Genomic DNA, 25005 nt, shown 5'->3' on the forward strand with positions numbered 1-25005 from the left:
ATGGATGAAAGACAATTTTCTAAAAAACTTGTTTGGATTGTGTACAAATATAAACTCAGTGATTAATTAATTCTGAGTTTATATGGAAATTCAAGCCAACAGAATAAAAACTAAAAGCGGTTTTAATCTCATGAACAAAAGCTAATAAATGTTCTTTTCAAGCAGAACTGCATGTTTCCAACAACAACCAAAACCTTAATGACCTTTAGGACAATCTGTTTCTGAATGTATTTAATATTTACTGTAACTAATGTACTTTTTGTATTTTTGGTGTTGAAATACCTGCAATAAAGTTACAGATGTTTGGTTCCGTTTTCATCATTTCTTTAAAATTGTTCATTGACAATTTACAGTTGAAGAAAGTCCAACTGTGGACGAACATTTTCATGCATATTTATTTGTAATATTCTCCTCCCCATTTATTAATGTTGCTTAATCGATATTATTTTTTCATTTGTTATAGGAATGGAAATATTTGGTTTCCTTTTCAGTGTTATGTCTATTCCATAATGTAAATGTGACGTATTGTTTTTTTGATTGTTCAATAAAGTTGTTTAAATAAAATATTTGATGTTAATTTAAAAGACTGATTTTACGTCACTGAATTGTTTCAAATATTTTTAATTGTGAATTTAACTTTTCCACTGTGTCAATCTCGCGATAGTTTGTCTAGACGTTAATTGGCTTGCTCTACTTTGACGTCACAGCATTTGAAATCTGAGCAGTCATGGAAAAAGTTACAAAGGCTTCTCGGCGTCACGTATCAAGCTGACAAAAAGACAACTTCCGGCTCAGTCAGACGGGTTTCAGAATAAAAGCATCGAGTTGAATAGATTCCAGTTGTGGCGTACTGGATGTATTATTATGGGTTGTCTTTTAGTGTTGGGGTGAAGGAAGATAAAAGGGAGGGCAAAGCTCAGAGCTCAAGAAATTATATTAAACTATTAAACAAGTGGCTAAAAGATGGCTGGATATTAAAACAGTTTAATATCCTTATGGATCACTTTGGCAAAAGAAAGCTGCAGCAGCTGCCTGGACCAAACAGGTGTCCATTCTGCACGTCCTCACCACCAGGGGAGGGGGTAGTAGAGCTCCCACACTTAATACTCCAGCACTGTAATACTTCTTCAAAATAACTTTACTCAAGTAAAAGTAAAAAATAGCTGTCGAAGACTCAAGTAAGAGTAAAAAAAAAATGCTTCCGATTTGCGCCTTAAGCGCTTTTATTGTGAAGGTGGGCGTCATTTCCGGACCCGAAGTATGTGATTGCTGTAAACTTAATGTTGCCGGTCAGCAGAAGGTCGGACAACAACAGCAGCAGCAGCAGCAGCTGTGTGTTTGGAGCTGGTTACTGGTTAACTGGTTAGTTGGGTCCCGAGTTAGTTTACTGGGAGTTGAACCGGAAGCTGCTCGGTCGGCCGGTCAGTTTGGGCTTTATAGGCCGGAAACAGTTTGAAGCTAACAGGCTAACGTTAGCATGCAGGGAGCTAACTTGCTGAAAAGGAAGGGGGCGGAGCCTTGGATCTGCCAGCAGGTGAGACATACCTGGAGGAACATGAGGAAGAGACTAACTCAGCTGTAGTTCAGCTAACCTAACTAGTCGGTGGTTAATTTAAACTAGTTGTTTATCAGTCATTATGATGTTTTCACTGCTATTTTCCCCTCTCTTGCCTTTATTATGTTCTGGTACCGTCTGACCCGAACCCTCCGAACTCACGGTACTGAGCCGGATACAGCATTCAGCTGATGGAGTCCAGTTGGTTATCAGAGGAAACACAAAGGTCAAACATGGATTTATTTATTTCGGACATGATGGAAGCAAAAGACATGTTTTTGCACCACAATAATCTTAATAATCTTATCTTGCTATAAAAGGAGCAGGAAGAAGTAATAAACTTATAAACTCCTCCTCCGTAAACTTATACAATATTTTCTAGAAAATATGTTATTATTCCGACTGCACAAAAACACACACATGCAAATAAACAGTCATTGGAGGGAACAGTAAGACTCTTCCAAGGGCTGATTTAGTCAACATAATAACAGGATCTTTATGAATCTCAGTGGAAATCAAAACAAATCTTAATTTGCTAAACAGCTGAAAACAATATTTTCTGCCTCAGATGCTAAAAGATCCTGTGATATTCAAAGACTGAATATCCTGAGAAAAACAATAAAGACAGTTTCACTTCACCCATCATTTGTTTTAGTAACAAAAACAAAGCCATTTTGTATTTGATTATTAAGTCAAATAAACAAATTAATTTCCCATGTTATCTGGATTAATCTAGTGGTTGCTAGTCGACTAGTCGATTCTTTACTCTTTTACGGCCAGTCCATTCGTCGCAATCACGTAACAAAAACGTTTTTTTCCAAGAAAGTGAACAAGGTGAGTTCGTCAGACAGCTCAAATGCATAAAAGTTTTAATTTACCAAAGAGAAACTGAAAGTTCCAGTAAGGGAACCGAGGCGTTGCAACCGCGGCGCGGCGCATAGAGACCGCAGACCGGGTTTCTGGAGTCCGACTCCCGTCCTCGGTTCGCTGGGCCCGGGCCTCTCTCCCCTCTCTGCCCCCTTCCTGTCGGGTTGCTGTCAAAGGCAACTAGTGCTGAAAAAGTTCTTCATAAAAGTTTACCGTAGTGATGATGTGGGCCAACGCGTCACGATGTGGGGCTGTTTTATCCTGCAGCTGATCAGCGTCACCCTGCGTGTTCCAGCCTGGCGGCTTTACGCTCCTCTAAAATACTAACATCTGGAAACAAAGTCCAAACTTTCTTTTAATTCTCCATAATAGATTTAGTAAATGCTGGGTTTTTTTAATCAATATTTGCGGTGAATTTAGCTGATAAAGCCTCTAAGTTGTGAAGCGGCTTGTGCTTGCGTCATTATGACGTCACCGGGACTAGTCGCCTTCGAATCGACTTTTATAATATTGTAGTTGACCTGGAAAAATATGAAGTCGTTCAAACCATAGTTTATACGTCTAAACAAACACACCCACACTCTGTGTTGGCATTAATGTTAACACACCCATATTTCTATATCTTGTGAAAATGACCTTATATTTCCCTCTAAATTGTAATAAATTCTAACTGTTTTAACTACTCATTTAACTTGTAATTTTGGCAGTTTGTTAGATGCCATCCATCCATCTTCTTAGCACCCTTGTCCCTCAGTGGGGTGGGGAGGAGCTGAGGTGCTGCTGCCTCTCCAGCTAGCGCACCGGGCGAGAGGCGGGGTCACCTGGACGGGTCACCTGTCTGTCGCAGGGCAACACAGAGACACACAGGACACACACTCACACCTAGGGGCAATTTGGAGAGGCCAGTTAACCTGACAGTCATGTTTTTGGACTGTGGGAGGAAACCGGAGTACCCGGAGAAAACCCACCATGCACAGGGAGAACATGGAAACTCCATGCAGAAAGACCGGGAATCGAACCCAGAACCTTCTGCTGCAAGGCAGCAGCTCTACCAACTGCACCACTGTGCAGCCAGTTTATTAGATGCCTTAAACATAATTTGAGAATTTCAAATTCCACCAGATCTTCAAATTTAACAATTCTAGATTTTAAGAATAACGGGTTTGTGTTCTCATAATAACCAACATTATGGATGATTCTAATATTTCTAATGTGACTAGAATATTGGTGTCGTCAGCAAATAACACAAATTTTAATACATTATATAAACGACACTTTGCTTATGTCGTTTTTATACAAATTAAATTAAACTGGTCCCAGTACTGACCCTTGAGGAATCCCACATACAATTTCCAGACAATCAGACTCAATATCTCCCATCAATGACATGAATGAATTTAACAAATAAAATGAACACATGAATAAAACCTTTAAAAATTTGGACCACGAGCATTTTTCAAGCCAGATGTTGGAAACTCATCATGACCATATATGGTAACAGGAAGCTGAGGCCTGTCCTGGTGGCTGTTGGAGGTTATTGATGGATCTTTGCAGGATAACAATAACTGTGATAGGGTTAGGGGAATATGGAAATAATAATAATAATGTTCCAACAATAACCTCAGAGCCAGCGGGCAGCTGACTGGTCCTGCCTCTGCGCTGCCCCCTGTTGGTGACCTGAGGTCAGCGTTTCCTCTCATTCTGCTGAAACAGAGTCAGAATCTCTTAATGATGAATTTTAAAGCTGCACATGAAGAGCTTTGAGTGGCCTAATCAAAGTCCAGGCTGATGGAGGTGCTGTCAGCAGGTCGTTAATGCTGGGGAACCTCCAATGTGTCTGAGTGAGTTGGAGAACATGTGGAGCAGGACTCAGAACCGGTGCTGGTTCTGACCCGTGTTGGCAGGAAGCAGTCAACACATCTGCATGGAGTAGATCTACGCCTTCACTGGCAGCTCCACCCAAACTGGACCTGATGATGTCACTGATGATGATGTCACTGATGATGATGACCTTTGGTTTCAGAAGCGGGTGTGTTTGGAGGCGGAGCTCCAGATAGCAGAGTATCCAATGGAAATGTCCCATGGTCTGCCTGTGACCAATCAGCAGCAGGTGCGTGCCAGTTGCCATGACGACAGCTAGTTAAACAGATCGCTCCGGATCGGTTACCATGGAAACCGAGGCAGAAAATGAGAGGCTTTGCTGCACATCGGACTGCCATGGAAACCTGTTAACATATTCTGGTCTGCAGATCGGATCGACCCGAACTGGACCTCAGCGCCGCTGCCCCCGCTGTCTGGGAGGAGAACCGGTAAGAACCCAAATCCGGTTCTGGTCAGGGAGGGTCTGACCTCAGATGCCTGTGATGTCATCAATCAATCAATCACTCAGATGTGAGCTAACAGGTGATGTTAAACATGATGATTCCAGGGTCACATCAGCCACATGCTGGGTCAGTAAGAAGAGGAGGAAGAGAAGCTCAGAAACCGTCCAATGACATGTCGGCCATCCAGTGGAAGAACCAATCAGGTGCCTTTCTGTCGGTTTCCCAGGAAGTTTTATCTGGAAACTCGACGTTCGATCAAAGACTCAGTGAGCGATCACCCAGCATCGCCATGGAGACGGGTCAGTCAGCACCATGTGACGGTGTGTTCAGGGTGTCTCTGCACACACCTGATCCCTGACTGGCTGACTCAGACTTGGCGAGGCGTTCGCTGCCATCAGGGCTTTTCCCAACTGCAGACGCTTCTTCTGTGGGTGGATCTGCTCCAGACTTTAATCCATGTCTTCCTGGTCATGTTTACTAGTATCATGAGAGGCTTCCATATTTTTAATTCAGATCTGACTCAATGTAAGATAGTGTCCAGCTGACATCATTTCCTGCTCCAGGCTGACCAATCAGAGAGCAGCTTTTGTACTGTAGACGGATTTTAAAATAAAACGTCTGTGAACGGCTCTGGTGTCTGATTGTCCCTCTGTCAGGTGACTACAGGTGAGCATCGCGTCACCCAGAAGGTCTGCTCGCCATCCAGTGATGTCATCAGCGCCTCACTCTGAGGCTCCACCCACTCAGGTCATTGACATGGCACCTATTCACAGAAAGCCAGAAAACTGCCTGCGGCCATCGTTTGCAAATGGGCCGAGATAGGAGGAAGACAAACTAGGTAATAGCGCCACCTCCCCCCTTCACACACACACACACACACACACACACACACACACACCCACACACACACACACACACACACACACACACACACACACACACACACACACACACACAGAGCCCCCACCACAAGACCCTGACCTGAAGGGCGGAGCTACTGGACCACAAACTACAGGGAAATTTCCTGCTTATGTCCCTGAATGCTGCTGTCTGTCATGCAGTTCAGTTCATTAATAAGTTTAAACCGTTTCTACGGAAACAGTTGAGCATCGAGTCGTCGACTAGATCTGGAGTTTAAATCCAGATGATTAAAACTCCAGATCCCATGATGCCTCAGAGCCACTCCTCCCCCACCACAGGGTGGAGAGTGGGAGGAGGAGCGGAGGGGGAGTTTGGGAAAGAATGCCTGGAATTCATTTCCTGTCGAACAACTTTCACAGCGAGGAGGAGACGAAGAGGAGACGAAGAGGAGAGGAAGAGGAGACGAAGAGGAGACGAAGAGGAGACGAAGAGGAGAGAAAGAGTCATGTCCAAGTTTGAGACGTTGCTCCAGAGTGTGAAGGAGACGAGAGACTGACTCCTTCTCCTCCTGCTGGGATTCTGCCTCCAGGAGGAGGAGCGCTGACTCCTGGTTCTCCTGGAGGAACCCATGACTCCTGCTGCAGGAGGAACCGGACCGACTCCTGCGGGGAAACCGGGCTCTGCTCCTGCTGCAGGAGGCGCAGCATGGCGGAGCCGCTGCTGAGGAGAACCTTCTCCAGGCTGAGGGGCAAAGACAGGAGGCGCAGGAAGACGGAGCCCAAACTGAGCGGTGAGCACTTTACCAACTGCCAGTGAATGCATCACGATGGTCAGTGAATGCATCACGATGGTCAGTGAATGCATCATGATGTCAGTGAATGCATCATGATGGTCAGTGAATGCATCATGATGGTCAGTGAATGCATCATGATGGTCAGTGAATGCATCATGATGGTCAGTGAATGCATCATGATGGTCAGTGAATGCATCATGATGGTCAGTGAATGCATCATGATGGTCAGTGAATGCATCATGATGGTCAGTGAATGCATCACGATGGTCAGTGAATGCATCATGATGGTCAGTGAATGCATCATGATGGCCAGTGATGATGGTCAGTGAATGCATCATGATGGCCAGTGATGATGGTCAGTGAATGCATCATGATGGCCAGTGAATGCATCATGATGGTCAGTGAATGCATCATGATGGCCAGTGAATGCATCATGATGGTCAGTGATGATGGTCAGTGAATGCATCATGATGGTCAGTGATGATGGTCAGTGAATGCATCATGATGGTCAGTGAATGCATCATGATGGCCAGTGAATGCATCATGATGGTCAGTGAATGCATCATGATGGTCAGTGAATGCATCATGATGGCCAGTGATGATGGTCAGTGAATGCATCATGATGGTCAGTGAATGCATCATGATGGCCAGTGATGATGGTCAGTGAATGCATCATGATGGTCAGTGAATGCATCACGATGGTCAGTGAATGCATCATGATGGTCAGTGAATGCATCATGATGGTCAGTGAATGCATCATGATGGCCAGTGATGATGGTCAGTGAATGCATCATGATGGTCAGTGAATGCATCATGATGGCCAGTGAATGCATCATGATGGCCAGTGATGATGGTCAGTGAATGCATCATGATGGTCCTCAGGGTCAGTAGAACCTGCCGGAACCAGTAAACCCAGAACTGGACCCGGGTCCAGGCGGCCATCGTCTTCACTTCTACTCTATCTTCTCAAACCTGCAGACAGCCGCTGTCGTTGTGTCGACCCTTCTCTGCCAAGGTCAGGGGCCCAACAGGTGGTCAGGGGGCCCAGCAGGGGGCGCCAGTGCTTGGAGTCCTTTGGGCTGGTTAAACTAAATGCTGCCCAGGTGTGTTAGAATCATGGCAGCAAACCAACAAAACGCAAAGAACCTTCCACAGTTTCCCCCCAAACTAACCGAGTTGAGTAAAGCGGTTGGTGACTGACTGGTTAGTTAAACGATGACTAACAAAGCCAATGTATCCAGCTTTGCTAGTCCTGTTAACAAGAACAGGCTACTAATTTTGTTATCCATGTTCAAAAGTGGGTACTGCTCACATTTACTTTAGTAACTTTTTGGGGAAAAAGGTACTTATAGGAATAGTTTTAATGCACTGCACTTTGTTCTCTTAGTTGACTAATATCTCTACTCTTACTTGATTAGATTGATTTTGCATAAAGAAAACATTGGAAATATTAGATTTCTGAAACATATGAGCTGATGTCTGAGCAGATTTGAGCATAATTACTCAGTATTTTATACATGTCACTGTATACGGTATGGTTTATTTCGCATTAATAAACATGGTTATTTTATTTGAAATGTTACATAAAGGTTTGTTTACGTATTTATATTAAAGTAAAATCTCGTTTTACTATAATATAATCTGCCCCCAAAATAAGCTAATACCCCCCGATAAACTCTGCGGAGCCGGGCGGCACCAGGCATTATGCCAGTTATTTTAAGGATGTTTATTGGTCCCCCAGACATTACCATCAGTAAAATCCTCCCAGACCGACCTTGAAAATTGGACCTTATGCTGCTAACACTTAGCTTTAGCATCACCAACTCAGGTGGAAGAGAGAGCTGCGCAGCGCAAATAAGAACCCGACCGGAACAAGGCGCTACATAATTAAACATAATTTAAAGAAGCTAAGCTGCCTCGAAGCTTCAATGACTTTTAATTATCGATGTTCTCAAATCATTAGAGGAATCGTTACAGCTCTGGTTCTGGCAGGTTTTGGACCGTCTAGAAGGATTTCTCTGAGCCCCAGACTTGGAAGTAAATCCAGAACCGGGCCTGAGCCTGAAATTGGGTCGCTGAGCACAACGTCTGCACACGGATCAGTTTCCTGTCATTAGCCCTGCTGAACTTCCTGTTTATGTGACCGGATGGACCGTCTCACTGCACTGGTTCTGTTCATACTGGACCAGGATTGCTGGTGTAGAACTGGGCCTATTGGTTCTGAAGGAGACAAATTGGACCCTTCAGCAAGGACGGATCTCTTCTGATGCCAGAATCCAATGAGAGTTACTTCAGAACCAGGCAGGACTGCTGGACCAACCCAAATGCTTCCTGCGTCGCTGACTGCAGGCCGGGTGTGTGTGTGTGTGTGCGTGCGTGTGTGTGTGAGCATGTGTGTGTGTGTGTGAGCATGTGTGTGTGTGTGTGCGTGTGTGCGTGTGCGTGCGTGTGTGTGTGTGTGCGTGCGTGTGTGTGTGTGTGTGCGTGCGTGTGTGTGTGTGCGTGTGTGTGTGTGCGTGCGTGTGCGTGTGTGTGTGTCTGTGAGTGTTTGTGCGCGCGCGTGTGTGTGTGTGTGTGTGTGTGTGTGTGTGTGTGTGTGTGTGCGCGCGTGTGTGTGTGTGTGTGTCTGTCATATTTATTAACATTCTTAAGACCTATGGGCCTTATGGGGCCCACAGCCCGTTCCTGATACAGTGGACCCCTTGAGGTCCGGTTAAGGTGAGTTTGGTTTATAAGGTTCGGGTCACTAACCTTCACTGAAATGAATGGAAGTCAATACAAAGTCTGAATGTGGGTAGAAATACACACAAGTCTGCATCTGTGTGTGTGGTGAATAGTGAATACTCAGCAGTGTGTGTTGAACACAGAAGCTCCTTTCACATCTGTGCAGCTCTGCCCCTCCCCCTTCTGTTTCTAGCTTTCAGACTCATTCTGATGACAGGAAGTAAAGCCAACCTCTGGAGATGGTAACTTCCTGTTTGGTCCTGCTTGTAGCCTCCGGAAGCAGTTGGGCAAAACCAGGGGCGCCGCCAGAAATCTGGGCCCCCTGACAAAAAAATCGTTTGGGCCCCCTGACCAGCTGCTGTTCCAACGTTTTGAGTCTAATTGACCCATAAAAATCATCACAGTTTTAAAGGCTGCATCTGCTTTGCTTTCTGTGGGTCAATACTGATAATTAGCTCAATATTTACTGCTCATGAATTTAACATCCAACAGTCCACATCCAGGATGCTAGTAGGTTGTTAATGTTTTCTATTAGTTTAGATACTGAAACGTCTCCATGGCAACAGTCTATAGCAACAAGCAAAATACACATGAAGCAATCCAGACTTCTAAACATGCTAGTAGCTGCATTTTATTCAGGCTGCAGTTTAACTTTAATAAAATATGTTTCTCCATATTTGTTACAGCTGTCACCATGTAGCAGTTTGTTATGAGACAGATAATCTGAAAACAATCATCTCCTCCATCTGCTTCCTGAATTACTGGTTAAAGTGATGCACCGTTCTGACCAAAACAACCAATCAGAACCAGGAGGAGGGTCTTAGTGCTGTCAATCATCCTCATTCACTCACTGCTAAATGTGCTAATGGTGGAGAAACAACTTATCATTACAGGAAACCGTTTATCTGCCGTCATTGGTAGCTATGCTAACTAAACTGAGCATTCACAGTTTGAATCTGCACAGCTCTGTGCTATGCTAGCTGCAGCACAGCTCTGTGCTATGCTAGCTGCAGCACGGCACAAAGCAAGGGGGAGGAAGGATGAGCAGCACCACATGAGATTGTGATTGGCAGCACTAAAACTCTCCTGCCACTGACTGGTTGTTTCTAGCACTGGGAGAAAGCAGAGGAAATAGATTTTTAACAGATTACCTCTCATACCAAACTGTCACAACATAATGACAGTTTTAACAAATATGTGGAAAAAAATCTTTATATAAAAGTTACTGCAGCTTTAATTTAACTCAGGAGGGACGTGTGTTAGAGCTGCTGCTGACTCACTCATCTGTTAAGTGTTAAGAGGTACAAGTGACAAGTTAAATATATGTTGGTAATTTTTTCCTTAATTCATTAAATGCTAGTGAAAAGGAGGCAAACAGTAGTTTGTAGCTAAGCTAATTATGCTAAATGGTTGATAATCTCGGTAACACAGAACCATCAGGAGGCATTTTACCTGAGAACTTCTGAAAAAAGTTCCTGATAAATAAAAACTTCAGTTGGGTCAGTTGGTTCTGGGTCAGTTTGTTGTCGGTGGGCCGGTCACAATAACAAATGTGCTGTATGATAAATTGTCCCAGAAATTATTGCAGCAGCTCTGCATCCTGCAGCTTTTCTCTGTGCAAAGAGGACATGCACATCGAGGGGAACTCTGACCCACTGGGCCAGAACCGCAGGACCGGAACCAGGTTCTGGTGTTAGTCTGATGGTCCTTGTTTGGCGTTAAACATGAGGCAGAGTTCAGTTTGCGTGACACTCTTCTCTGTCTCTAAACATGTTTTCATTCTGGAGTGACCTCAGCATCAAGTTAACGGATCGACCAATCAGAGAAGAGGATAAAGGTGTTTGTGTTTCACACAGAAAGATTCCAACCAGATAAACGCAGACCAGCAGCCTCAGGTCGCATTCAGCAGAACAACACGGCTTATTCACGCAGGTCGGTCAGACGCTGATGCTGCCTGTCACGAGACGCTGCTCTCTACTGAGCATGCTCAGAACACTAGCAACCAGCTGCCTCTTAACCAGCCTGAACTGGTGAAGGAACTAATGCATGGACTGTTTTTACTGAATCATTCTGGGACCAAATTAACCAAAGTGGTTCTACATACGAAAAAGGCTAAAATCCCAAATCATGCTGACAACCTCCCACGATTTGATTTATCAGTGTTCATGATCGTGCTGGTATTTCTCTGACAAATAAAGCTTAATGTTAAATACCTTCTAGAGTATTTGAAGTAAGGATATCATAATAACAGCTAGTCAGAGGTACACCGTCTGTAATGACTTTAACAGCTTAAATGTAAATATTCCTCTTGGTGTGGCTCAACTCTGTGTTAACAGAGTGAATAGTCGACAGTCTGGCTGCTGTGGCCTGAGGAGGTTTTTCATGTGAAACTTGCAGTACACAAACCAAAGTTGCTCAATTCTGGTCTGCAGGTGTTTCGTTTCCTATTGTTTTGGCAAACTTACACACCGAAGCAGAACTAACTTTGGTGGCCTCCGGTTGTTGTAACCAGGTGTTGATGTTGCCCCTTGTGGTGTAAAACCTCCCTATGGTTGCTGGTGTCTTTAATGTCTGTGACGATGAAGCTGCCAGTGACTGGTGTCTGCTTCTCAGCAGGTGAACCTGGTCGAATCCTGGAGAGATTGGTGGTGACCTGGAGTCTAGAACTATCATAGCGTAGCGTCAGTGAGCCGCCCTGAAGTCTTGACTGCCTGGTCTATGCCGGAGGAGCGTTACCAGGTGGAAACCCTCGATGTCCTATTCTACAGGACATCGAACCAACCCCCTCCCCACCACCACCAACTTCCTTTCCCCCCTCCTCCGGTGACTAAACACTCCCAAATTTCCTCCTCCTATGATTATGAACATCAACATAACAGAGCACCACAAGCTCCATCTGGGCCCAGCTCAGATGAAGCAACTGCACCCACTGGAGTATGCTAGTCATATTCTACGCAGCACACTCAGCACATACAAACCAAGAGGTGGCGCCCTGGAGCACACCGTGTACACCTTACACCAACCATAAAAGATGGTCCCTGTTGCTCAAGGTGGTCCCTGATCTGGAGTGAGAGTGCCTGACCCTTTGAGGTACCTAAATGCGGGCAGGGAACCAATGGTGGTGGGCCCGCAGCCTCAAAGAGTGAACCCACAAATCGATGTCCTATTCTACAGAAAGAAAGCTTTTATCAAAGAATGTAGAACTGGATTTGGAAAAATAATTGGGATTCAGTTGAATGAAATTATAGACCAAGTCAAGTCCAGATCAGTATTAAAACTATAAAAAGTTCTTGATGGATTCCACCTCCGAACGAACAGATTAGAGTCTGTTATCCCCACCGTCATTCTTTAACTAAACTGTAGCTTTAATGCCCTGACTTGACATCAGTTCATGTTTATTGTGTATTCCTTTTTTTATTTCTTGATATATGTCTCCGATTTGTCTAATTAATGCATAAAGGTGTTTGTGTGAATGTGTTGGCCCCAACCTAGTAGCCAATGAATTGCCCTTCAGGGACTCAATAGAGTGAATAGGAAGGCAATAGTACCATTAACCAGTGAAACAGAGAAGCCTTGCTAAGGCAGGAGCTGAGGTTAAGTGAGCCTCAGGGCAGGAAACGTGAGACGCCAGCAGGTTGTCCAGACGGTTCATGTGTTTGATGATGCAGAACTTGAAGGTCCATTTCTCAACTTTCTGTTTCCTTCAGAGCCTCCAGTCAGCTCTGCCGCCATTCAGACGTCTCCATCATCACCATCACTGAGCATCATATCCAGCACTGTAACCGCCGCCCGCTCTGACCCCAGCTCTCCTCCTCAAAATCACATCACGGTTGCTAAGAAACAGCAATGGGCGCGGCAGGAACCTTCTTCTCCGAACTCCACCCACATGACCTCTGACCAGTGGTCATCATGGATGTCCCACCATGAATCTGGGCTGACCTGGACCGACAAGGTATTCAGATGGGATGTGGTTCCTGTTGATCCATCATCGTTCTCTCTCTGTGGTTCCTCCTGTTTGACTCCGGCTTGATTTCAGTTTGGTGATGGATTCTGCTACTTGACTCCCTTGGAGGTTGTAACCCGTGTGGCCGTGTTTTCAGGCGCATGCTGAAGCCGTGCCACTTAGGGACGCAGTCACCAGTACGCAGCAGGAAGATTCTCAAGCTTCAGGGGGCACCACTGAGATTCCCACCCCAGGAGTCAGTGCCAAGCTGTCCGGCCAGCGGGCGTACCTGCAGAGCCTGGAGAGGAGCAGCCGAGCATGGGTTCTGTCTTCAGGAAAGTCCCAGGCTCCAGATGATGAGTTCGGGCCTCTGGAGGAGAACAGCAGCAGCAACATCTGGTACAACCCCATCCCAGAGGAGGAGGACGGAGGAGGCCCACCGACAGAAGAGGAGGTATGGAAGAGGAGGGATGAAGAGCAGGAGGTCGCAGATCTCAGAGGATATGGTTGTAGCTGTGAGTGTCCACAGGAGGGCGCCAATCCAAGCGTCAGTCACCAGGTTCATGACATTAGAGAAGAAATCTCAGGTAAGCTGCTTCTTTCCACCAGTTGCTGTGTGATTGCAGTGAGTTGCTCATTGATTACCCATCTGTTACAGACTGCCCTGCCTCAGACTCAAGCCCCACCTCCCTAAACAAAGGGGGCGGAGCTGGGAGTGTGATGGACAGGCTGAGGTCTCCTGGTACTGTTCGGAAACTCTCTTTAAAAATGAAGAAACTTCCTGAACTCCGGCGAAAACTCAGTCTACGTTCATCTTCCCGTACTAACCGCCAGACCGGCGGAGGAGGTGGGGATGAGCCGACCAATAACAACGCAGCATCATCCCCAGTTCTGGCCAATCAGAACGTCATCAGCAGGTACCATCTGGACAGCTCTGCCCCCCCAGCGCGTCCTCACCGTCGATCATCGAGACAACGCTCCGCCGGCAAAGGAGGTCCTTCCTTCCTTCCTTCCTTCCTTCCTTCCTTCCTTCCTTCCTTCCTTCCTTCCTTCCTTCCTTCCTTCCTTCCTTCCTTCCTTCCTTCCTTCCTTCCTTCCTTCCTTCCTTCCTTCCTTCCTTCCTTCCTTCCTTGCCTCTGGTTGCCTCAGATTGTTTTAGTTAAATTAACGTAGTAACTAGTTGAGCCATTAGTTACTAATACAACTTAGTTACTATTCTAATGGGTGAACTTTTCCTAGTGGAGGTTGACTAGTTGCTGAATTCTTGAAGGCTTAGTTAAAACCAGTCGGGTTGTTGTTTCAAACACTAGCTGATTGCAGCTGCTTCATAGATTAACTCTCTTTGTTAATGTCGGGTAATGTTTAGATGACGCTGTCTGCTGCTAGTTAGCTAGGCTAGGTGGGCATTCTGGACTGGCTGGGTTAGCTGCTCAGGTAGGCTAGCTGTGTTAACTGGACTAGCGTGGTTAGCTAGTTGCTCTTCCTCTTCAGGTCTGTGAGTGAATGGAAGGTTGGGAGTCGGCTTCTGAATCTTTGGTGTTTCTTCGTCCTCCTTATTTATCCTTCTCGGCAACCAAAGATGCGACTCATTTGTGATGAAACTGTAGACTCTCTACGCTGTTAGTTAGGATTTTGGTGAGCCTAACTAACCCAGTAGCCAATGAGCCCCTTTTATTTCTGTCAGGGTACCTCAGTGATGGTGACTCCCCTGAGCTGTTGCCCCGGCAACAGGCTGCTGACCTCACAGCATCCCAGGAAGCTTGGTGTGACGTCAGTTCGTTTCGGCTGTACGTGGGCTCAGATCTGCCGCGATGCAGCCAGCGGGTGACGGGGTTACTGACAGTGCACCTGCTGGGCCTGGAGGAGATGAAGAGCAGCAGGTAAACTAGAGCTGACTGATCAGAGCAGGTCCTGGACTTTGACTATAAAATGTCCTTCCAGTTTGCAGTGTAATGTCTCTAAGCCTCTTTTGGTCCTAGATCAGAGGACAGCAAAGAAATATTCTTGGCCATCCAAGTTGATGGGGTGACAAGAGCCAGGACCGCACTCTTGACCCTCAGAGGCCACACCCGGCCCCTGAACCACACCTTTCACCTCGACTTGGAGAGGGCCCGGCAGCTCCGCATCGTGGTGCTAACACCAGGTACCGGCTTAATTCTAGGAGGGTCCAGATCCCGACCCAAACTACGTTTTGATAACCCGGACCCTCACCTGGACCTGAACCTGAACCTGGACCTGGACCTGAACCTGGACCTGGACCTGAACCTGGACCTGAACCTGGACCTGGACCTGGACCCTGACCTGGACCCTGACCTGGACCTGAACCTGGACCTGAACCTGGACCTGAACCTGGACCTGAACCTGGACCTGAACCTGGACCCTGACCTGGACCTGAACCTGGACCCTGACCTGGACCTGGACCTGGACCTGAACCTGAACCTGAACCTGGACCTGGACCTGGACCCTGACCTGGACCCTGACCTGGACCTGAACCTGGACCTGAACCTGGACCTGAACCTGGACCCTGACCTGGACCTGAACCTGGACCTGGACCTGGACCTGGACCTGGACCTGGACCCGGACCTGGACCTGAACCTGGACCTGAACCTGGACCTGAACCTGGACCCTGACCTGGACCTGAACCTGGACCCTGACCTGGACCTGGACCTGGACCTGAACCTGAACCTGAACCTGAACCTGAACCTGGACCTGGACCTGAACCTGAACCTGGACCTGAACCTGAACCTGGACCTGGACCTGAACCTGGACCTGAACCTGAACCTGGACCTGGACCTGGACCTGAACCTGAACCTGGACCTGGACCTGGACCTGAACCTGAACCTGAACCTGAACCTGAACCTGGACCTGGACCTGGACCTGAACCTGAACCTGAACCTGAACCTGAACCTGGACCTGGACCTGGACCTGGACCTGGACCTGGACCCTGACCCGGACCCGGACCCGGACCCGGACCCGGACCCGGACCCGGACCTGGACCTGAACCTGAACCTGAACCTGAACCTGGACCTGGACCTGGACCTGAACCTGAACCTGGACCTGGACCTGGACCTGAACCTGAACCTGAACCTGAACCTGGACCTGGACCTGAACCTTGACCTGGACCTGAACCGCCCATTGTTAGGACTCTCGGTGTCACAAGTGCTCTTTGTGGTAACACTTTATGTGAAGTGGTGAGCATTAGACAGTCACAAACATAAAGTCTTTATGAATGTTTATGACTGTTGTCTTGAAGGTCATTTGGTAAATAATGACACTTAATACAAAGTTTCTCTAAAAGTTGCATTGAAAGTCCATTAAAAATGCCAACTTTGCATTAAATTATCATAATTTACAAAATCATGCAAAGGTGGCATTTTTAATGGATTTTCAATGCAACTTTTAGAGAAACTTTGTGTGAAAAGTGTATTATTTACAGAATGAAACTACATGACGACGGTCATAAACATTCATAAAGACTCGTTCATGTTCATGACAGGTGATGTCATGTCAGTCGTATGCACACCCCTTCAGATAAAGTGTTACCCTTTTTGTTCTGCAGCGGCTCCGTCAGTGGTGGGCGGCGCCAAACCAGACCAGAGTAATTCTGCTGGAGGTCCAAACAGGAACCGGGTGTGCTGTCTGGGTGGCGTCTCCATCCCGCCGCTCTTTAAAGGTCGATCACATTCCACCTGATTTTGATTATTGATCCTGGAGAGGTGATGATGGTTCGGTCGGGTTGAAATCTGCCGCTTGTTTCTGTGTCAGGAAGTCGCAGTCAGCAGCTGTGCCTGAAGCTGGAGCCCAGAGGACTGCTGTACATCAAACTGACTCTGCAGGAAAAATGGGACACCCAGGTAACCTGGGAGATCCTGGTAAACTCTGTAAATACTGCTGCTGCAATGCGCTGGGAGTCCCATAGAAGGCGCACTGGGTGCAGACGTTGTAGTGCTTGCCATGGTTGTTCTGGGTTCGATTCCCGGTCTCAGGTCATTTACTGCTTGTCTACTTCTTCTCTCCCCTTCTTGTTTACTGTTAAATAAAAAACTCTAAAATATCTTTACTAAAATAAAAGTCACATACTGCTGTTGAAAAGCCTGGAGGTGCTGGGAATCTGAATGTTTGTGTCGGCAGCACGGCAGGGATCCCTCAGCTAATGTGTTTGGGGTTGAACTGCACCACCTGGTGGAGAAAGAAGGAAGCGCAGCTCCAGTTCCCCTGCTGATCCAGAAGACGGTGGCAGAAATAGAGAGACGAGGCCTGAAGGTGGGAACTAAGCCGTTTCTATTGCGACCGCTCTCATCCCTCAGTACTGATTCAAGATTGAACCGGACCTGGGTTTGTTCAGGTGGTGGGTCTGTACCGGTTGTGTGGTTCCGCTGCCGTCAAGAAGGAGCTGAGAGACGGGTTTGAGAAGAACAGTTCAGCCGTGTGTCTGTCTGAGGACCGGTACCCCGACGTCAACGTCCTCACAGGTCAGTGACCAGAACCAGAACCTGGTGCAGGACCAAACCAAGCTCAGGTTCTCACCCAGTCCTGAGCTTAGTTTTCCTTGAAGACTTTTTTTTTAGAACCGGACCCACTGATTGGTGGACTGTTTGGTTTGAAACTGCTGGCCGGGTCCAAACAGTCATCAAGTGAAACTGGAGGGAGGGAACTAAACAGAACCAGACACCCGGTTCCCAAACAAACTAGAACAAGATCTCTGTATTTGACCTGATCCTGAGGGTTTGGATCAGAATCAAAGACCCGGTACTCAGTACTGATTGCCTTGTTTTCTGAATCCCGATTGGACTTTCTTTGTAACGGGCCTTGAGACGGTGTTAGGAGTAAACTGTTATGTTGATAAACTGACTAGTTGGACTGGATCAGAACCAACCGTGTTGTTCTCCAGGTGTTCTGAAGGACTACCTCCGTGAGCTGCCGTCACCGCTCATCACCAGAACTCTGTACCAGGTGGTCCGGGAGGCCATGACCCTGCGACCACCACTGGAGACCCCTGACCATGAAGCGGCCCAGTGCACCGTTCGACTCCTGTCCTGTCTGCCGGAACCAGAGAAGGTAGGTAGATAGATAGATAGATAGATAGATAGATAGATAGATAGATAGATAGATAGATAGATAGATAGATAGATAGATAGATAGGTAGGTAGGTAGGTAGGTAGGTAGGTAGGTAGGTAGGTAGGTAGGTAGGTAGGTAGGTAATTTATTAACCCTATCCTGGAAGCAGTACAACAATAAAAAACTCATCCAAAAGGACACTACCGTATTTTCCGCACTATAAGGCGCAGCTTGAATGAAAGGAATATTTTAAAACTTTGTTCATATATAAGGCGCATAGAATAGACGCTCCAGTTTGGGTCGCCACCCGTCCCGTATTGAACCGATACGGGAGGCGATTTGTTCCGTTCTCTACTAATGTGGATGTGTAATAATAAAGAAATGGCCCCCAGTGCTTTATATAGTAGCTGCCCCAGTCATTGTTTCACTCACGGTGTTGTGATATTGTGCCCAACTGCATTCTGGGTAACAGACCAACCGACACGCTGCCGCCTCAGCCTCTGTCTCTCTTCCCCCCCCAGCTTTAAACGTATAGAGCTGGTCCCTTGGTGACCCTAGTCGAAGCTCCCGGATGAATATCTAAAGCCACTTTGTTGACATAAAGAATGTCAACCAAACAGTCCGACTCGGGTCGGAGAGGAGAGGAGAGATTTCTGGGCCGGACGACGGTCACCTTCTCCACCACAGCATGTTGGTGGAGAAGGTGGTGCTGAATGACCTGCAGACGACCTGATCATCAGGTCGGTAGGTAGATGGGTCAGTCAACCTTTATTAACAAACCAGCATTCTGACAGCTATCCCAGCATGCACCGCGCTTCTTCTTCTACGGGGAAATGAAGTCGGCGGCTGCTTACCGTAGCTGCTGGACCTGTAGTGGCTCCATGTTGGTCCATATAGAAGGAGCACCGGGTTATAAGGCTTTGGAGGAAATGGGAGGTTTTTAGTGCCTTATACTGCAGAAAATATGGTAACCATGAATAAATAAAAAACAAAGTAAAACAAATACATAGAACCACAAATGTCAGATCAGCAGTACATCCCCAATACATCCTCTACATCAGGGGTGTCCAAAGTGGGTCCTGCATGTTTTATTCTCTCCCTAGTGGTGGCAACAACCTCCTCAGCAGGTCCATGTTCTCCTCAGGCCTCTAATGAGCATCATTTGATGCAGGTGTGTTAAACCAGGGAGAGACTAAAACATGCAGGATGCCGGGCCTCCAGGACCCACTGTGGACCCCCCTACCCTACATGCTACCCTTGGTCATTGTCTGGACCTCCTGTTGCTCTGTCCAGGCCTCGCTAGTCTGCCATTTATCAAGTTAATAGAGAGAGGTACGAATGAATGTTTCAGACGGTTGTATTTGCAAAGGGGGCCCTGAACCTTATCCAGAGTTCATAAGAACATATTCTGATGCCAGCACATGTGACCCATCAGACAGGATGTTCTCAGCTTGCCTGATGGTAGCCTGCTCAAACAGGAGTTGTGGAGAAGATCCACAGTGTTGATTATCTTGCTTGCCATCTTCACCAGACTTTGAATTTGAGTTTTTAATTTAACAGTGAGATTTCCAAACCATCCAGTGATGCCATATCTAAGAACAGACTCAACTGTTGCCCTAAGGATCATCATTTTAGAAACACCACACAATCGAAGTCGTCTAAGAAAATAGAGACGCTGGTGAACCTTTGCACATACATTTGTCACATGTGTGCGCCAACCTGGATCGCCATCCACAGGGCCGTGCAGAGGCCATTATAGGGGCAGGAGCTCCAAAAAGGCCCATCCAACCTCCTTCTAGGACAGAATATTAAAGCCTCTCAGCTTTCAGAGTTTAATAAACTGATAAATTACTAAATTGTGAGATAAACAATCAAAGCTAATGAACATCTCCATATAGATCATAACTCTATGCATATGTTAGATATTTTATTACTAATTTCTTTCTGCATTTTGTTAAAGGAAAGTTTTGCAATATTCAAACCTGCAATTTATCAACATATGTAAATCAGAGCTGGACCACCAGACATATTTAGTCTTTACATAATTACACTATTAAAATATAAACCAGGGCTCAAAGCCACCTTTTAGTGACTGTAATCTATAAAACAAAGATCTTCCTGTTGGCTGAGTGGAGATGAAGACGGTCAGGAAAAATATTTATTATTAATGTCACCATGAGAAAAACTACAGAGTTTAGCTTAAAACTACTTTTTTAAACATTTAAATCACATTCGTCTCATGAAGTGAATTTTTTTTTTTTTTTTGCAAAACAAACTTATTTGTGCTTGTCATAAATCTTTTCTTAATATTCTAAGGTTTTGTTTGACTCAAGTTTTGCTTGTGATTCTCACATGACGTCGTAGGCAAAAGATTCTAATGTGAGCAAATAAAAGTTTATGTTTGGCAAATAACTTTTTATGTTCACAAGACACAAATTAGTTATTTAATTAAAAAGTTTTTAAACAAAACGATTTGTTTTTTAAAAAAGGAATCATTACAATTACAAAAGTTTTGATTATAATTTTATTTTACTTAACTGAGGTTAGTTTTTTTGTTTCCATTGAATAATTGGGAAACAAATTTAACTTCATACTCTGTGAACCAGAAACTAAACTTAAAGTCTGGGTTCAGTTTTTTCCCTTCATTAATGATAAACTTTTATTAGGGTTATGTTACCCTAACCCACCCCAAAAGAAAGCCTTGCCACCCCTGTTGCCACCCCAGCAGGCGACTATGAATTTAATAAATAGTCATGGCAAATCGGACATTAAGCGCATGAATCTCTTTTTTTTCCGATAACATTGAATGCAACACAATGTAACCTGACAGAAGGACCTCGCTGCAGCAAACAGGAAGGGGCGGGACGGACCACTGTCAGCCTCTTACCTTATTTGGAAATGGGACCATTGCACTCCGGAAGTGAAGGGGGCGCTATTTCCTATATTATCCGCGGTCTCCTATTTTAATTTTCTTTTTAAATCTGTGATATATCTTCATCTTTAGGAAGGAGTTTCTCTCTGAGCATGTCTTTGAACTTCTCTCTTTTATTTACTACAGCGCAGCTCACAGCTTTTAACAATTTCCGTTGCTTTCTGTGTTCTTCTAAATCTGTTTCTTATAGTCGCATCTTTTCGGGCCTGCAGTGCTACTGCCTCTAGTGGCGCGGGGGTGGTAGCACAACTAATGTAATTATGTCACTAAACGAGAATACCAAAGTCTTTATTATTTATTATTAATTCTCGCATAACTGGAACCGCAAAAGATAATGTCCCTCACAAAACAGCAAACCTTTTAATTTTCTTAAAGAAGTAGAGCTAATTAAATGACATAAAACCTGAAAGTGGTTCCAGTTTCACTCGTTGGCCAACCTGTTGAAACTATGGCAAGTTTTAAATACCTTGGATCATTACTGGACATTCAGCTCAACTTTGCTGAAAACACTGACTACATTTTTAAGAAACGTCACTTTATCTTTTAATAAGACCCAGTGATCTTGGGGTTACCTAACAAGTGTAACTCGTCCAAAACCTCTAGTTAGTTAGAGGTAACATTAGCTAACATTACCTCTAGTTAAGTAATGTTAACATTTGAGCAATGAGTAAAAATGTTAACATAAAATATTTCATCAGATCATCCATCCTCTTTATTCATCAGTTTGAGCTCCTGAAGGCGTCACTGTTTCCTCTGGTTAATATAAAACATCTATTAGACGTCATTCACTGACAGTGCAATAATTATTCTGAGCCAAACTAAATGATAACATTTATCTTTAGCATGCTAAGTGTTTACTTGATGCACTAATTGTTGATATTTTGATTCTATTAATGAGTTTTATTTTATTGTTTTAGAGTCAAATAAAAACTTCCACCTTGGAAGACTAAATAGTTTAATCATATTTTTCCTATATATAGGACTCTACCAACAAAACAAAATGTGGATTATTGCTTGTTTAACAATCTTGGTTATTCGTCTGTGAACCTAATTAATTTGTTTGTTTTGTTATTGACTTTTGCTCAATTAAATTTCTTATACATTGTATATGGTATTTTTATTGTTGCTGATAATGTTTTTCATGTCTTATTTCTTTTGTTTCTCCTATAAGATTTGGAGATATCCAGATATTATTTATAATGTATAAAGGTGTTGTTTATGTCACCTAATTAGCTTTACACCCTGAAGAAAAATGTGGTAGTTTAGAGGATAATTTATCTTTCACGTTGCCAGTAATGGCGAAATTAATAGTAAAGATTTTGTGGTATTCTTGTTTAGTGACATAATTATAGTAGTTGTGTTACCACCACCACGCCACTAGAGGCAGTAGCACTGCAGGCCCGAAAAGATGCGACTATAAGAAACAGATTTAGAAGAACACAGAAAGCTACGGACATTGTTAAAAGCTGTGAGCTGCACTGAAGTAAATAAAAAAGAGAAGTTCAAAGACATCCTGAGAGAGAAACTCCTTCCTACAGTTGAAGCTAAATCACAGATTTTAAAAGAAAATTTAAACGGGAGACCGCGGATAATATAGGAAATAGCGCCCCCTTCACTTCCGGAGTGCAATGGTCCCATTTCCAAATAAGGTAAGAGGCTGGCAGTGGTCCGTCTCTTACCACTGTACAATATTTTGCAACAAGTAAATTAAGTCTAATGTTCGGTCTATGTAAGCTAAAATGAGACACACATATATATATATATATAGACATATGCTGCCACCCCTGAAAACATCCCTGCCCCCCTCTTGCCACCCCATAGATATTTTTCTAGATCCGCCCCTGAAAACAACAGAATTTAACAAGAGTATTTGCTTCCTGCAGTCGCCTCAGTTAAAGCCTTCATACATAGTCACTTTCACGCCTTCATCCAGTTCACTACATTCATGTCATCACAGCAGTGACATCACAGCCGCCCTCTCAGGGCTCCATTTATCTGTAGCTGATGGGTCCCGCCCACCCCCCAGGCCACGCTGTCTGTGCTGCTGGATCACCTCAGCCTGGTCGCATCCTTCAGCTCCTTCAACCGGATGACGCACCAGAATCTGGCGGTCTGTTTTGGCCCGGTTCTCCTCACCCCAACCCAGGAGGCCCGCCGGGCGGCTGGCCGGGGAGGCCGGGGCAAGACCCTCTGTCCTGGGGAGGAGATGGCCAATGCAGTGGACTTCAAGCGGCACATCGAGGCCTTGCACTACCTGCTGCAGCTCTGGCCAGGTGAGCTGAGCCGACCCACTGCTACTGCACTCACAGCATTCACCTTTCACAATCTTCACATTCCCCGTGTTCCTCCTTAGTGCCGATCAACCGAGTGCCAGAAGACGACCCCTCCCCTCCACGCTCCCCCTCCATTGCCCGGCACCTCCAGGTTGAACCACGCCCGCAGCACCGCCCATTGTGGCTTCCCGGCGCTGACGGCGTGGTGTCCCGTCGGGAGCGTGGCGGACCAGCTCGATTGGAGAGCCCTCCCCCCGTCAACCGGTACGCCGGGGATTGGACCGTCTGCGGGCCGGACCTGCCGGCAGAGGATGAAGCCGACTACGACGAGGTGGCGGGAAGTGAGAGCGAAGGAGGTAAAACTCTGACCACAGGGCGGCTCGGACTTCAGGTTCGGCTGGAGACTTCGTGTCACTCTCTGCTCCGTGTTTCAGGCAGCAGAGAGGAAGAGGAGGAGGAAGAGCAGAAGGAGGCTTGGCCGTCCGGAGCCTCAGGAGGAGGCCACTTCATAGACGACTTCATGGACTTTGATGCTCCATTCAACTGTCGCCTCAGCCTGAAGGACTTCGACATCCTGATCCACGACCTGGACCGTGAGCTGGCCAAGCAGATCAACATCTGCCTGTAGGTGGGAAGTGTAGGGGTTCATCACCTCGTCTGGTCCAAAACCCAGATCGGGCCATCAGGGGTTGGTGAGTCCAGAAGCAATTGGATCGCTTCTAGATTACTTTTGTGAAAGTGAAGGAATTTTCTGTAGTTAAGTTTCTTTTTGCACGTTTGAAGTCAAAACGCTCCACTGCTGAAGATATGCTGCCCCCCCAGGTTCACTGCTCTGCTGCCCCCTGCTGCTTAGGGAGGTGAACTACAGCTGATGTTAGGGTCTGGAGATGCTGAAGGGTTTTGCCGTCTTGAGGACAGTGGGGAGGGGGCAGGGTTCATCGTTTATCGGTACAGGTTTAGTCACTGTGAGAACGTTCTCGGTCCTACTTGATGTTCCTGGCAGTATTATTATTTTGTTTTGCACGCGCCCAGTAAGCACTTGTGATTTTTTTATCAGTATGTTTGTAAACAAATGATGTAACCAAAGATTTAAAGCACAGCTGCCTGTTTTTTCATTCCAAAAACAAATAAACACTATTGATATTATTTGAATTTCTGACTAAATGTTTTATTTTAGATGGAAATATGATGCAACTATCAACAGGTTCTGATGAAACTTTCTGATAATAAACATCAGATCTTTATTGTATTTTTAGTTTTTCAGTTTGTCTTTATAATCCAACTGAGATGTGAACACATTTCAAAACTATAAAACCAAAATTCAACTGCAGTTTATTTAAACATGGACAGGAATGTTACATGGCAAAACATTTTATTTCTAAAGTATGTTTAAGAAATAATAATCACATCATGAGTTAACCTTCAGGAAGGATCTGAACAGAATCCAACCTCAAGCCGAGACAACGAGCGAAACCACAAACTTAATGATTATAGTTGATCAGTCATCAACCAGCTCATCCTCCTCTTCCTAGGGGGGAGGAATGGCTTTACTGTGTTGTTCAATGACTGATTTTTTTTAATGACAGTGATTTTGTTAAACCTTCCTCTGTGACTGACGTCACAGCGACCTTTGACCCTTTCCGGTCTTGTTTCGGAACCGTCCTCTTCCAGCCGC

General features: G+C 45.5%; 1 protein-coding gene across 4 annotated transcripts; it reads left to right on the top strand.

Annotated features, from left to right (window-relative positions):
- The first annotated feature begins 1258 nt into the window (after window positions 1–1258).
- Window positions 1259–24482, top strand: syde1 (synapse defective Rho GTPase homolog 1). 4 transcript variants are annotated; one of them, XM_081600330.1, is made up of 19 exons: window positions 1259–1534; window positions 4446–4532; window positions 4672–4731; window positions 4851–5584; window positions 6027–6397; window positions 12832–13076; window positions 13225–13521; window positions 13597–13654; window positions 13726–14061; window positions 14752–14947; window positions 15047–15210; window positions 16627–16740; window positions 16833–16921; window positions 17199–17330; window positions 17413–17539; window positions 17959–18125; window positions 23084–23330; window positions 23411–23686; window positions 23765–24482. In XM_081600330.1, exons 5-19 carry the CDS (start codon window positions 6313–6315, stop codon window positions 23956–23958), a joined length of 2727 nt encoding a protein of 908 aa, XP_081456456.1. In that variant the 5' UTR covers window positions 1259–1534; window positions 4446–4532; window positions 4672–4731; window positions 4851–5584; window positions 6027–6312; the 3' UTR covers window positions 23959–24482. The 4 variants fall into 4 exon arrangements, with proteins under 4 accessions (XP_081456456.1, XP_081456454.1, XP_081456455.1 ...); XM_081600328.1 differs by having other exon boundaries at window positions 13225–13654; XM_081600329.1 differs by lacking the exons at window positions 1259–1534; window positions 4446–4532; window positions 4672–4731; window positions 4851–5584 and having other exon boundaries at window positions 5618–6397; window positions 13225–13654.
- Window positions 24483–25005: the final 523 nt, after the last annotated feature.

The sequence above is a fragment of the Poecilia reticulata genome, chromosome 19, assembly GCF_904066995.2.
Source record: "Poecilia reticulata chromosome 19, P_reticulata-male-v2, whole genome shotgun sequence".
NCBI classification, from domain to species: Eukaryota; Metazoa; Chordata; class Actinopteri; order Cyprinodontiformes; family Poeciliidae; genus Poecilia; species Poecilia reticulata.